The sequence below is a fragment of the Lepidochelys kempii genome, chromosome 1 (assembly GCF_965140285.1).
Source record: "Lepidochelys kempii isolate rLepKem1 chromosome 1, rLepKem1.hap1, whole genome shotgun sequence".
Lineage (NCBI taxonomy): Eukaryota > Metazoa > Chordata > Testudines > Cheloniidae > Lepidochelys > Lepidochelys kempii.
Genome location: NC_136380.1, coordinates 269,339,105 through 269,354,379, shown reverse-complemented (window position 1 = coordinate 269,354,379; position 15,275 = coordinate 269,339,105). Strand labels below are relative to the sequence as shown.

Below are 15,275 nucleotides of genomic sequence, written 5' to 3'. Positions count from 1 at the left end.
TCCTCCCACACCCAACTGCATCAAATCCCACCTGCCAGAGCAGCCCACATAGATAGATGCACCTTGCAGTCTGCCCTGAGGGTCAAGGGACCAGAGTTATTTTGGGCCAGGGTGGGGACCTTGTTCCAGAACTGAGGGCCCCTCATGGAGAATGCTTTATCGCCAGACAACTCTCTTTTAAATCCACGGAGACTCAGTCCAAGGGCTTCTGCTGACTGCAACTGTGGCAGGATGGCATGGGGAGAGAGAGAGGCAGTCTCTCAAGTAGTAAGGTCCCAAGCCTTGCATTCTTGGTTACAAAATCAAAATGACCAATGAAGCTAAAAGGCCAAATTCTGCTCTCAGTTACACCAGTAAAAATCAGGATGAACTCTACTGAAGTCAGTGAAGCTACTTTGGATTTACACTGATGTAAATGAATGCTGGGAAGGCCCAGTACCCTGCTGGAGCTCCCCTTCTGATGACACAACTTTGCACCACCCTTTAATCAGGTCTGTGTGCCTTCATGTCTGTTACTTTCCTTTGATTGCCACAGGCGCTTATCTACTCTGGGTTTTCTGTACCAGTGCAGCTAAACCAAAGTATTTGCACCATGGTTGCAACCCCCTTGGGTAGATGCATTGTACAGGTGTAAAAAATGACGCGCTCGAAATGAAAGTAAGGTGCAGCAGTTAAAATTACTATTTACACCGATGCCCCATTTGGGGAAGGTGGAGGGTTGTTTGAACAATAAAGTTTCAGATCAAGAGTTGAAAAAGGAACTTGGGTGGCTCGGAAGTGAGTCTATGGCTGGCAGAATGGGATTATTGCTGGTAGTTCTTTCTCAGCAAATTCAGCTTCAACCAGGAAATAATACTGGACAGCTCTCACTGTTGTGAGAAAGCTGAGCTCAACAGGAACTAGCTCTCTCTGGCTGATATTATAGGGTGATGGTGTGTGAGTGATGTCAGTCAGGGTTTGCACTTGCATAGATAACACAGTATAACGTATTTCTGCATTGAAGTGTCACTGCCATCGGATGTCCTGCTGCTTAATGTGTTTCCTTAGGAACAAAATGTAGGCAGTTGGGTTAGTTTCCCATCACTGTGCATAGAAATAAAATATCATACATACACATAAGGTTCAAGGGTTGTATTAATCTAAAACAAAAGCTCTTTCCTGATCATTTCCTGTTGAGTGTTTGCCTAAATATCCTGACCTAAAGGCAGAGAAGAATGCAAGTTGTTACCAAACCAGGGAAATTACAGAGGACAAAGGGTGAAATTCACCCCTGTGTAGAGGGACAGAGCAAGGCCCAACTCAGAATGATTTTATCCACTCAGTAAACAGCAAATTGCTCACTGAGAAAAATGAGTCCATTTCCAGATCAACCAAGCTATGGAGTACTCAGAAGAGTACAATGTAGGACATTGTATACAACGATGCATTCTATACTTTCGGCCAAACATCTCTTTCCATCAGTGTTCTTATCAACAGCACCACACAAAATGGCAATAGACTCAAAAGTACAGTTAGTGATACTACTGAAGTGTGGTTTAGTGCTCTGATTATGAGACTGGGAGCCTACCTACACTGACTCCTTCTATGACCATGGGCAACTCACCTAATTTTTTCTGGTTTGGCTTCATCCTCGGTAAAATGGAGCTAATAATAATTACCTACCTCTCAGAGGTATTGTGAGGCTTAAATGGGAAGGAACCTGATCCTGCACCTGACCCCCAAAACTCTTAATGAAGTCAATGGGAGACATGGGTGCTCAAATACAGTAGAACCTCAGAGTTACGAACAACCAGAGTTATGAACAGACCAGTCAACCACACACCTCATTTGGAACCGGAAGTACGCAAACAGGCAGCAGCAGAGACTAAATAAATAAATCAGTAAAAAGGGCAAATATGGTACATTACTGTGTTAAACGTACTCTGTTAAACTATTAAAAAAATAAAGGGAAAGCAGTATTTTTCTTCTGCATAGTAAAGTTTCAAAGCTGTATTAAGTCAATGTTCAGTTGTAAACTTTTAGAAGAATAACTATAATGTTTTGTTCAGAGTTACGAACAATGTCCATTCCCAAGGTGTTCATAACTCTGAGGTTCTACTGTATGGTCGTATTGGGCCCCAATGTCTGCAGATGAGAAATGCTATATAAGTGTTAATTATTATACTAGTATTAACAGATACATATTTATCCTTAGCAATCGTATCAGGAAAGAACTAAAGTAGCTTCCACAAAGAAAATCTTCCTAAGCGACTGACCCTAATCTTGCAAATGCTTTGCCACAACATACTGTGTGGCAAATTCTCTGACTTCAGGTAATCTGAAATGTTTGGCTATGTAATATTACCAAAATATGGCTACCCAGGAAGACCAGGGCTTTAAAAAGCCCCCTCCTAAGCAACCAGAGGAGCTAGTGAACAGGAGCAACTAACAGGGGAGCTCTGCGAGGACGTCTCCAGGGGAGTCTGAACCAGGGGACTAGATACACTTAACACTCCTTAAACTTCTTTAAACTTAAAGCCCAAAACCCCCCCTGATAAAAACAAAACAACAACAAAGGAACAAACTTCTGGAGTAAAAAGAGAATGCAGGCAGAAGTCCCGCAACACAGTGGGGGCTACCCAGTTTATTGCACCCAATGCAGCATGTATGATTACCTGCCCTATGGGCTGGTAGCGTACGTATGCATTTGGTGAAAGGAGCTCCTGGCCCGCAGAGACCATGTACGGGTTTTGGAGACCAGGCTGGCTGAGCTGGAGGAGCTAAGGGAGACAGAAAGGTATATCGATGAGACTTTCTGGGACACAGTAGAACGGTCCCCCCAGTCTGACAGCCTCTGTGCTGTTGAAGAGGATAAAAGCCACAGGGAAGGAGAACATCCAACTGGAGCAGAGGGAAATGATCCTATAGTTGGGACTCTCCTTTCAGATGTTGTGGTATCCTCTTGCACTGAGGATACCTCTCCGCGGGAGGGAACTCCAGTTATTGTGAAGAGACAGGTATTAGTAAGGGGTGATTCGATTATTAAAAACATAGATAACTGGGTATACAATGACCGGGAGAACCACATGGTGATTTGCTTGCCTGGTGCGAAGGTTGCATATCTCTCAAGACATCTAGATAGACTTACATGTAGTGCTGGAGAGCAGCAAGTGGTCGTGGTACATGTAGGTCTAGTGACATAGGGAAGGATAAGAGAGGGGCCCTAGAGGCCAAATTTAGGCTGCTAAGTAAGAAAATGAATGCTCCATGGTAGCATTCTCTGAAATGCTTCCAGTTCCATGTGCAGGGCCAGTCAGGCAGAACTGCAGGGTCTCAATGTGTGGATGAGATGATGGTGTATGGAGGAGGGGTTTAGATTTATTAGGAACTGGGAAACTTTTGGGAAAGGGGGAGCCTATACAGGAAAGATGGGCTCCACCTAAACCAAAATGGAACCAGCTTGCTGGTGCTTAAAATTAAAAAGGTCGTAGAGCAGTTTTTAAACTAAGGGCTTGGGGAAAGCCGACAGGTGCAGAGGAGTATTTGGTTTGGACAGAGACATCCCTCTGGGGAGGATCTATAAATGGAGATTTCCTATGTTCTAATAAGGAGGAGAGGATGGAAGATGATAAAATACAGGTAAGATCTGATGAGACACAGTCAAAAGAAAAAAAGTTCCATTCAATTACATCATGTAATGGCAGACAGCTAAAAGGTGACAAGTTTTTTAAGTGCTTATATACCAATGCTAGAAGTCTAAATAATAAGATTGGTGACCTAGAGGGTCTCATATTAAATGAGGATATTGATAAAAAAGGCATCACAGAAACTTGGTGGAATGAGGATAATCAATGGGACACAGTAATACCAGGGTACAAAATATATCGGAAGGACAGAACAGGTCGTGCTGGTGGGGGAGTGGCACTATACGTAAAAGAAAGCATAGAATCAAATGAAGTAAAAATCTTAAATGAACCAAATTGTACCATAGAATCTCTATGGATAGTAATTCCATGCTTGAATAATAAGAATATAGCTGTAGGGATCTATTACCAACCACCTAACCAGGATGGTGATAGTGACTGTGAAATACTCAGAGAGATTAGAGACACTATTTAAAAAAACCTTCAGTAACAATGGGGGATTTCAACTATCCCCATATTAACTGGGTACATATCACCTCAGGAAGGGATGCAGAGATAAAGGTTCTTGACACCTTAGATGACTGCTTCTGGGAGCAGCTAGTCCGGGAACCCACAAGAGCAGAGGCGATTCTTGATTTAGTCCTAAGTGGAGCACAGGATCAGGTCCAAGAGGTGAATATAGCTGGATCGCTTGGTAATAGTGACCATAATATAATTAAATTTAACATCCCTGTAGTGGAGAAAATAGCACAGCAGCCCAACACTGTGGCATTTAATTTCAGAAAGGGGAACTACACAAAAATGAGGAAGCTAGTTAAACAGAAATTAAAAAGTACAGCACCAAAAGTAAAATTTCTGCAAGCCGCATGGAAACTTTTTAGACACCATAATAGAGGCTCAACTTAAACGTATACCCCAAATTAAAAAACATAGTAAGAGAGCCAAAAAAGAGCCACCATGGCTAAACAACAAAGTAAAAGAAGCAGTGAGAGGCAAAAAGGCAGCCTTTAAAAAGGGGAAGTTAAATCCTAATGAGGAAAATAGAAAGGAGCATAAACACTGGCAAATGAAGAGTCGAATACAATTAGGAAGGCCAAAAAAGAATCTGAAAAAAGCTAGCCAAAGACTCAAAAAGGAGTAGCAAAAAAAAATTTTTAAGTACATCAGAAGCAGGAAGCCTGCTAAACAAACAGTGGGGCCACTGGATGATTGGGATGCTAAAGGAGCACTCAAGACAAAAAGGCCATTGCAGAGAAACTAAATGAATTCTTTGCATCGGTCTTCACTGCTGAGGATGTGAGGGAGATTCCCAAACCAGAGCCATTCTTTTTAGGTGACAAATCTGAGGAACTGTCCCAGATTGTGGTGTCATTAGAGGAGGTTTTGGAACAAACTGATAAACTAAACAGTAATAAGTCACCAGGACCAGATGGTATTCACCCAAGAGTTCTGAAGGAACTCAAATGTGAAATTGCAGAACAACTAACTGTGGTTTGTAACCTATCATTTTAATCAGCTTCTGTACCAAATGACTGGAGGATAACTAATGTGACATCAGTTTTTAAAAAGGGCTCCAGAGGTGACCCCGGCAATTACAGGCCGGTAAGCCTGACTTCAGTACTGGGCAAACTGGTTGAAACTATAGTAAAGAACAAAATTGTCAGACACACAGATGAACGTAATTTGTTGGGAAATAGTCAACATGGTTTTTGTAAAGGGAAATCATGCCTTGCCAATCTACTAGAATTCTTTGAGCGGGGTCAACAAACATGTAGACAAGGGGGATCCAGTGGATATAGTGTATTTAGATTTTTAGAAAGCCTTTGACAAGGTCCTTCACCAAAGGCTCTTAAGCAAAGTAAGCTATCATGGGATAAGAGGGAAGGTTCTCTCAGTGATTGGTAACTGGTTAAAAGATAGGAAACGAAGGGCAGGAATAAATGGTCAGTTTTCAGAATGGAGAGAGGTAAATAGTGGTGTCCCCCGGGGTCTGTACAGGGACCAGTCCTATTCAACATATTCATAAATGATCTAGAAAAAGGGGTAAACAGTGAGGTGGCAAAATTTGCAGATGATACAAAACTACTCAAGATAGTTAAGTCCCAGGCAGATTGTAAAGAGTTACAAAGGGATCTCACAAAACTGCGTGACTGGGCAACAAAATGGCAGATGAAATTCAGTGTTGATAAGTGCAAAGTAATGTACATTGGAAAACATAATCCCAACTATACATATAAAAAGATGGGGTCTCAATTAGCTGTTACCACTCATGAAAGAGATCTTGGAGTCATTGTGGATAGTTCTCTGAAAACATCCACTCAATGTGCAGCGGCAGTCGAAAAAGCAAACAATATTGGGAATTATTAAGAAAGGGGCAGATAATAAGACAGAAAATATCATATTGCCTCTATATAAATCCATGGTACGCCCACATCTTGAATACTGTATGTAGATGTGTTGCCCTATCTCAAAAAAAGACATATTGGACTTGAAAAAGGTTCAGAAAAGGGCAACAAAAATGATTAGGGGTATGGAACGGCTTCCATATGAGGAGAGATTAATAAGACTGGGACTTTTCAGCTTGGAAAAGAGATGACTAAGGGGGGATATGATAGAGGTCTATAAAATCATGACTGGTGTGGAGAAAGTAAATAAGGAAATGTTATTTACTCCTTCTCATTACACCAGTCCTAGGGGCCACCAAATGAAATTAATAGGCAGCAGGTTTAAAACAAACAAAAGGAAGTATTTTTTCACACAACACACAGTCAACCTGTGGAACTCCTTGTCAGAGGACGTTGTGAAGGCCAAGACTACAACAGGGTTCAAAAAAGAACTAGATAAATTCATGGAGGACAGGTCCATCAATGGCTATTAACCAGGATGAGCAGGGATGGTGTCCCTGATCTCTGTTTGCCGGAAGCTGGGAGTGGGCGGTGGGGGATGGATCACTTGATGTTGCCTGTTCTGTTTGTTTCCTCTGGGGCACCTGGAGTTGGCCACTGTGGGAGGACAGGATGCTGGGCATGACAGACCTTTGGTCTGACCCAGGATGGCCATTCTTAGTTTGATTTCTGTGGCCTCAGAGAAGGGCACATGATTTGGTCCAGTAATAATTCAATCAGAGATAGTACTATTTCTTTGAACAGTATGGAGACAGAAGGAATTTGCCAATGATTTGGGGGGATATAAATACGTAGAGGAGTGGACACTGCTTGGAAGTATAGTTGTTCATTGAATATATTAAGCATTAAGCAGAAAAAATAAAATCATACTTACTGTGTACAGTAGCCTCAGTCTCAAAAGGAGCTATATATATTGGGGCAAGTTCTTGTCTGATCAACTGCTATGAGACTGTGATGCTAACACACGGATTACTAAATGTTACAAAGACAATATTTATTAGGGCTTAAGGGAGTTAGGAGTTATAACTACAGCAACACAGCTAAAATTCATTAAGTGTAAGCAAGCCAGGAAGGGCATTTTGGGCATTCTAGTGCCAAGAGAAATAGTAGCAGTTCTACTGCTTGAAGTTTAAAACTATACTGCAGCTTTCAATCCTGCACTGGCAGGGACATAGACTAGAAGAGCTAAAGGACAGGTTTCAGAGTAACAGCCGTGTTAGTCTGTATTCGCAAAAAGAAAAGGAGTACTTGTGGCACCTTAGAGACTAACCAATTTATTTGAGCATGAGCTTTCGTGAGCTACAGCTCACTTCATCGGATGCATACCGTGGAAACTGCAGCAGACTTTATCCGATGAAGTGAGCTGTAGCTCACGAAAGCTCATGCTCAAATAAATTGGTTAGTCTCTAAGGTGCCACAAGTCCTCCTTTTCTTTTTAGAAGAGCTAAGTATTTTTTTCCAGTTTTAGTTTTGATAATTCCATGTCCATATTAATTAAAATATCCTACCGTATACATTACTCTTCTGAAAAGAAATCCAGTTCACTACGCTTTGCTCCACCTCAACATATTGCAAGAAACATGGAACTGGAAAAAGCTGGCTTTACATGAAAAGAGAGTATAACAGCGTTTCTTACCAGAAGGCTCCACCAGACAGGCCTAATGCAGGTTAAGCACTGCCGCCTTGTGGATAAATATATACACTCACACGACATTCAATTCTGGGATGAGACTGAATCTACTTTGCAGATTTCTAACCCTGTTGTTCCCAGGTTATTACAGAGACAATGGGGATGAGGGGAGTATCTTTTACTGCCTAGATCACTTCATCAGTGAGCTGTAGCTCACGAAAGCTCATGCTCAAATAAATGTGTTAGTCTCTAAGGTGCCACAAGCCCTCCTTTTCTTTTTAAGTACAGTAGGTGGCAACAACCCCGCTAACTCCAACCCTGCAATGAGCTTTCTTCTTTTTTTTTATTTAAAAAAAAAACCAAAACTTTTTTTGCTCTACTTTAGCAGGTTCTTTCTCAGCTCAGGGACGAATTGATCATTTGGAAATATTTTTAGGCGAAACGGTTGAGTAGTTTTCAAAAGCGAAGAGAGAGAACTAAGTTCTTCAGGTTTGTGAGGCACTCGGCTGCTCTGGCCACGGGGGAACTGGAGAAATAATGGGGCACGGAAAAGCCTATGAATTAAATAATCAAATGCACAGCACTGCACGGAGCAGTCACTGGGCCAGGCCACGGGAAGTAGCTGCAGGGAAAGGCCCGGACCCTGCAATGGGATCCACGTGCTTTGGCTCCCCCCGGGCCTTGGGGACGGTCTGTCTCCCGCCACCGCCATCATAAAACCGCTAAGAAAGCGCAGATTCAAATTCCAGCCTCCGCGCGCACACACACACACACAGAGGACTACGGTACGGAACCAACGGCCACAGGTCGCCGCTACCGCACGGGAAGGGGCGTGGCCATTCACGCTTCAGTCTCCGCGAAGAACCGCGTCGCCCGCCAACTCCGTCCCGCCACTCAGCGCCCGGCTTTGCCGTTCGCGCGCCAGCCCCCCCCCCCCCCCCCCCCCGCCCCGCGCCCAATGGGACTCAGGCTTCCGTGGGCGGGGAAAAGGCGAAAGGTCAGGGCGCCCTCCCGGAAGTGGAGGCGCGGGCGTCACTTCCTGCCTTTCTCTTAGACTCCAGCGGGTGCACGTGCGGCCCTGCGAGTAATTTTTGTTTTTACCGCTGCCTTGCGCCAGGCCGCGTTACCATGGTGAGGGGGGCGCCGCCGCCGCGGCGGGGAGGGGTTGGGGGGGTGGCGGCGACGGGGGCGCCCTGGGGCGGAGGAGGGGCGGGGCGGTAGGTAACGGGGTGCGGGGGGGGGGCCGCGCGGGATCCGGGCCGCTCGCCCTGACCCCGCTGGTGTGGTGACTTGCGCCCCGCAGAGCTTGCCCCTGAACCCCAAGCCCTTCCTGAACGGGCTGACGGGGAAGCCGGTGATGGTGAAGCTGAAGTGGGGGATGGAGTACAAGGGCTACCTGGTGTCTGTTGACGGCTACATGAACATGCAGGTCAGTGGGAGCCGGGACGCGGCGGCCCCGGGGGGGCCCCAAGGGCTGTGGGAGATCCGCTCCCCTCGGGCAGCCTGGGCTGTTCAGGAGGGACGGGGGGCCCCAGAGCTGGAGGGGGCTGGGTCAAAGCTGGGTGCGTGTCAGGGCTCAGAGGGGCCCAGAGGTGGGTGGTGTGTGCGTCTGTCTGTGTATCACGGTGGTTCAGAGGGGATGGCGGGTCCCACAGGTGCGGGCGGGTCAGGATTATTCAGGGGAGTGACTTGTCTGGTATCAAATAAGTCATCTGACAGGTAGGTAGGGAGCCCACTGCTCCTGTTCTGCTTAGCTCTGTGAGCAGTACAGGGCAGCGCAGCAGCCTTGGCCAAGATGAAGGTATGATTGGATTGAGAATTTATGAAAAGGGCTATACAAGAACTGATAAGTAGTAGCAGTAATTACTTCTTTGAAGCCTGATGGCAAACATATGTTTTAATTTCCTCAAAAGTACACTTACAGGAAGTTTAGTTTGTAGACTAGTTCTAAAGCAATAGGCAATACTTGGCTATATATTACATACTTCTGGTCACATTTCTAAATGAAAAGCAAAACATAATAAGCTACATGCATAATAAAATGAAGTGTTCTAATGAGGTACAAGTTACTATTGAACAGACCCAGTCTCCAAAAGGGCCCATTAACCCTTGTAGAATGACTTTAGCCTTACAATAGTTTACTACTTGCTGGCTGAGAATTTTTTTCAAACAATTGTGCTAATATTTTCTTTCTTTTCTAAAAGCTTGCAAACACAGAAGAATACATAGATGGTGCATTGTCAGGACACCTTGGTGAAGTTTTGATAAGGTAATTATCAAATTGGAGTATTTTGTAAATTACATAGTAGACATATTACATTTGTAGATGGACATAACTGTTCAACTCCTAATACTCAACCTAAAGCAACCTGAAAATGTGCAATGTTAAAGACATTAACAAAGCGTTGTCAGGGACTGTTTAGCATAGAAATAGATATTACAATTAAAGGATTACACTAAAAAACTATATTATCGGGGGTGGGGGAAGTAACACTAAAACTCACAAATGTTTCATAATTTCTCCTTTTGTAATGATGTCTTTCATTGGTTCTCTGGGTTCTTGTTGGATATTTATAAGAATCTTTTGTCAGTAGCTGAGGAAAATCTCACTACTAATATCAGGAAGTTAAATAGGCACTGAACAGTTTCACAGCAATCAGCAGGTGGCAGAGACTCCAGAGTGCGTGTGTGGCAGGGAGGAATTTCAACAGAGTACTAATAAACTATTACATATGTATTAAGGCCCGGCTCCTGCAAACACTCTTGTGCTTGAAGTTAAACATGAGCATAAGTTTATAGGCTCTGGGCCTAAAAATAAATTAGCTTAACGTACGATGAATCTGTCATTCTTTAAATAACTTATTTTCTCTGTTATAATGGACAGTTACAAAATGAACCATCTGGAAAGCTCTTGGACTGTGGGATCACAATCAACATATGTTAATAGGTTGGCCTGCTAAACTTGATATTTGGAGGGTTTTTTAAGTAGCTGGTCCAAGTTCAATTTGGAAAACACATAACTTAGTTAAAAGCTAGTGTTCATCTGGGGAAAGCCAGAACAATAACATCTTTAAAATTAAGAGAACTTCTGGTTCTGTTTACAGATGTAACAATGTCCTGTACATCAGAGGAGTAGAAGAAGAAGAAGAAGACGGAGAAATGAGAGAATAAGTTTGTATATTTCTGGAAAATAAAGATCAGTTTTTCACAACTTTTGTTAAGGAGTCTGAAGTTTTACTGTACAAATTTATATAAAATTTGTTACTTGTTTGTTTAGTGTATTCTCGTATGGACGGAAACTTTTAACTGTATAAAACCATCTAATTTAAAGTCAAACTTTTTAAAGGTTGTTGCAAGATTAATGCTAGAGGAAATCTTTCAGTCTGAAATAGAAATAAGATTACATAGCTGATGGGCTGAAATGACATTTTAAAATACTAATATGTGTACTACTTTTATTTTATTCTTAAAGGTGAACTCTTGCATCTAAGTGGCTTCCCATGGTGAATTTTATTTTTAAAGTTGTGCATATCAACCGGATCGTGATATATCACTTTATGTAGCAACGGGTGTCCTATCTCTTTCGTTGCACTGCAGTCATATAGAGCAGCTCAAAAGTCAGTGAGGATTTTTTTACTGTTGCAAACAGCTTGTCTTTCTAAGCTAACTACACTGGAGTATACTGAAGAAGTTGTGGGAATGACATTTTTCTCTGTTGATAGTGGTAATAGGTGTTACAGAACAAGCAGTGAAGAGATTCTGGGCTTTTTCACATTAGATATACAAAGTAGGTTTTCTACTTATAATAAGGATCCCTTAATAACTCCTTTTTGTTAGTAAGTTCTGTTAAACTACAGTACAGAATATTAATTTTTGCTCTAGATGAACTAAGTAGGAAGAAAAAGCTACAGCACTGTAAAACTACCTTTAAGGAGGTACAACTACTTTTAAACTCAAGTGAAAAATAACAAGTCGTCTTGCGTTTTTGTGGTGTTCTCTTTCGGGCACACCTCCTTCCGTCTAATCTCTGGAGGCTGTGAGCGAAATACCAGTTTTCTTCCCATCTGAAATGTTGGAAAAGGAAAATGTTGAACACAAACATTTACGTCTATGGAGACTCATATTTTCTATTAAGTCTATATAGGACTGCATTGTGAAATACTTTCACAGTTCTATATTGGGGGAAGAGTTGCATTATGCCCCAATGATTCCAAGAGTCATTTTTGCCCTGAAATAGTCAAAGCTGCCTGAAGTATGACTGCTCTATTACCTATAAAGAAAATATGGCCTCAGTGGCTGGATGGGTGACACAATGGAGATAATCCTCCGCTGTTATACATTTACATAGTTCCATTGAAGTCAATGGAGCTATGGCAATTTACACTAGGTGAGGATCTGTCCCAAGGTCTCTTGCTATGTGTAGGTCTGGCACATCATAGCCTTAGTCTGGTTTATAACGTGCAGATTCTTGCTTAAGAATATAAGTGGACTTTAAAATTTAAAAAGAATAAAACTATGTTAGTTGATTAGTTTATTTTAAAAAAAAAAGTCCTCAACCCTTGCCTGCGCATCTGGGCTGAAGTTCACAGCTGCTTTGCTGTTATCACCAGCTGAAGACCATGACCCTTTTGAGGCTGTGATGGCACATTACATCTAAGAGTTTAAACCCCTATGGATTTAGTTCAGAAAGGCGAAGTACAAACCAGAACTAAACAGCTGGAGGTGTTAGGGGTGTATGAACAAGAATTAGTAGAGGAGAGAAGGGTGTGTGAATGCACGACTGTCAGAAACTGGAGCACATAAGAGGCTATAAATACCAGCTACTTGCAGGAATGAGAATCTTGAGTGGCTCAGGGCTGGGATGGCTCCTTCCCATGGCACTAGCATCAGTATGTGGCACTTACTGCCTTCTCTTTGTTGTGGCAGTATGCTGCCTTTTATTCTACCATTTATACATGAGTATTAATGAATCATTTCCTAGCCTGGATCCTAGCCTGCGGCTATGGAAAGGCTCCCTTCCCCACTCTGGAAGAAGCACCTCTGATGAAGTGAGCTATAGCTCACGAAAGCTTATGCTCAAATAAACTGGTTAGTCTCTAAGGTGCCACAAGTACTCCTTTTCTTTTTGCGAATACAGACTAACGTGGCTGTTACTCTGAAACCTCCCAATTCTAGCTTGTTAGCAGGCCTGACAATACTGCTGTTACCAAGATTAGAGGTAGAGAACAGAGAGAAATTGGAATCTACCACCACCACTTTTCAAAACTTGTATTAATCTACACTCTGCAAAAGACTAAAGACACCCAGCTTTAACAATATTGTGTGTCTGAAAGTTTTACCTGCTTTTGTTATATGCCACCTAAAACAACTCACTGAAACATTAGAAATTACCTGTTCTTCAGTTTACTCTAATAACTTGCACTGCTTCTGGCACAGTCAATCAATTAAGACTGGAGCTTACAAACAAATATATGAATCATTTTACTTGTGGGTGTTACCCATGTACACGAGCATTTGCAGTACCTTAGCTTGCTCCGTGAAACTCATTTTTCAAAATAGAAAAACATGCATAAGTAGAGCACTCACAGCTATTTCATCTGCCTAATTTGAAAAACAAGACTATGCTTCAAATTGTGTGTCTCGGAGGTTGAGATAAAATCAGACAATCTGGAAACTGCACAAGTTTTTACATATTTATTAATAGAGGGCCACATTAAATTCTCACACAACCCTGACAACATAAAACTGTATAACACAGTGAAAATTAATTACTTATATAATCTTAGATGTGTAATTAGTGTTACTGCATTTACTTCATTATATAATTAAGATGTACCTTAACATATACAGTTAGAGGGAAGAAATAAGGTTGAGGTGATAATGTTCACTCAGTTTTCTGATTTTACCCTGTTTTTTGGCTGTAATTGAACAGTTGCATAATTCATTCTACATTTACAGGCCTACTCAGTTTGAATAATGATGCTAGCAGAATGCAGAGTAGTACTAGCATCCAGAAAATATGAAGCAGATAGAATTGTACATTTTATATATTGTAGTTGAGGCCATGGAAACAGTTCAAGTATGCTCTTGAAATGTGAATTCTCTGCTGATTTCTAACTGCTAATGATGTGACCTCTTAATTAAATAAAAGGACCTTGAACTGGATTATACTTTAAATTTCCCTCAACCAGCTTCAAGTAGTATTTTACTGAAATATTCAATTAGTTACTATTCAAAATAAGGGCTAGACATTTTCAGTTACTCCACTAATTGGTTGCTGGCATATTTTAGTGCTTTATAATTGAGTTTTCACCAAATACTAGTTAGCTCTTATTCTAAAAGGCCTGTCTGATGTCAAATAAGTTATAGTGGATTAATTATTTTTAGTGATCTACTACTACTGCAAATTTTGTAAATTTATTTACTGAATAGACTAATGATCAGTAGTGTTTTATGTTTTAGTCATAACTACATGCAAATTTCTCTCCTGCATAGGAAAAGTAAAGCTAATACTAATATTTAACTTTAAAAGTGCTATAAGGGGACAGGATTTTTCTTAAGAAAAATACACGTGGTCTCAGACTTTTCAGAAAAAATAAACTAAATGCAAACCTTCTTCTTTGGTGCTGCAGTTGCTCTTTTCAGAGAACACTGCAGTCGTTCTTCCTGAAGTTTCATTTCTTGTCTCTTTTTTTCTTCACGTAATCTGCAGTGGCGAAAAATAAAATTTGCTAGTGACTCCTAAGGTATTGATAGGAACAAAAAGGTCTGAAACTTTAACACAAACTCTTTTTGTTCTTTAAATTTAATTTTGGAGGCAACAAACAGTAGTTTTCAAATAGTAGTTAATTATCTTGGTTCAAGGAAGGTGTTTTCCTGAACTACCAGCAAAATGACTAAGGAGAATGAAGTGGGGCAGGTTTGCATATTAGAATTTTTAAAAATAATCTGGGATCCTATATAGCTGCTTGTTTTTTTTACTAGAGTAATATTACTGTTTTAGATGTAACATTCAGGAACAGATTTTAGATGTCACTGTTCAGGAATTTGATGGAAGCAAAGTTTATTTCTTATAAAAGAGCATCATGTCTAACTTGCAGAGCAGGGGAGAAGGAAAGGGTATCATGATGTTATTTCCACATAAGGCAGTCACTGCCTTTAAATTTTTTGTCCTCTTTCAGACTTTTTTTTAAACCATAGTCTTGTACTATGATTACATCAGCTCTCACAAGCTATACGGTGTTGGTCCTAATCAGCATTCAGATGGGATACTTCTAAACAACAACTTTATGACATAGAAAGTGTTTTGACAGGACGAGACTCTCCTCTCCATATAAATCAAACTAATGCCACAGACTGGTGAGAAGTGGTATTGTGCTGCTGGAATTGTTGCTTTTGGAGACAAGTGGTGAGCACCTTCAAATTCTCATGGCACTTTTTTGAAAAACAGAAATTAGCCAAACACTGACCTAGCCAAAGCCGAGCTTGGATAATCACACTGACATTCCAAAAGTAGTGCACTGTTAGATAGTTGCCATATTTTACCCCAGAAATGACTATACATATGTATAACTAATAGGTCAAAAACACTTTAGGAACTATTGCTGAAATAATTTT

The 15,275-nt window shown here is 41.4% G+C and overlaps 2 protein-coding genes across 8 annotated transcripts in view; one reads left to right on the top strand and one right to left on the bottom strand.

Moving 5' to 3' along the window:
- The first annotated feature begins 8,704 nt into the window (after window positions 1-8,704).
- SNRPF (small nuclear ribonucleoprotein polypeptide F) lies at window positions 8,705-10,874 on the top strand. Its single transcript, XM_073327492.2, has 4 exons — window positions 8,705-8,789; window positions 8,962-9,087; window positions 9,863-9,927; window positions 10,763-10,874. Exons 1-4 carry the CDS (start codon window positions 8,787-8,789, stop codon window positions 10,827-10,829), a joined length of 261 nt encoding a protein of 86 aa, XP_073183593.1. The 5' UTR covers window positions 8,705-8,786; the 3' UTR covers window positions 10,830-10,874.
- The window catches only part of CCDC38 (coiled-coil domain containing 38), a 40,920-nt gene continuing 35,174 nt past the window's right edge, over window positions 9,530-15,275 (bottom strand). For all 7 annotated transcript variants that reach the window (XM_073327488.2, XM_073327484.2, XM_073327487.2 and 4 more), the window contains 2 exons: window positions 14,271-14,364; window positions 9,530-11,722 (listed from right to left, as the gene is read on the bottom strand). In XM_073327488.2, the coding sequence (XP_073183589.1) occupies window positions 11,612-11,722; window positions 14,271-14,364 (205 nt within the window). In that variant the 3' untranslated portion in view covers window positions 9,530-11,611. The remainder of the gene's footprint in view (window positions 11,723-14,270; window positions 14,365-15,275) is intronic.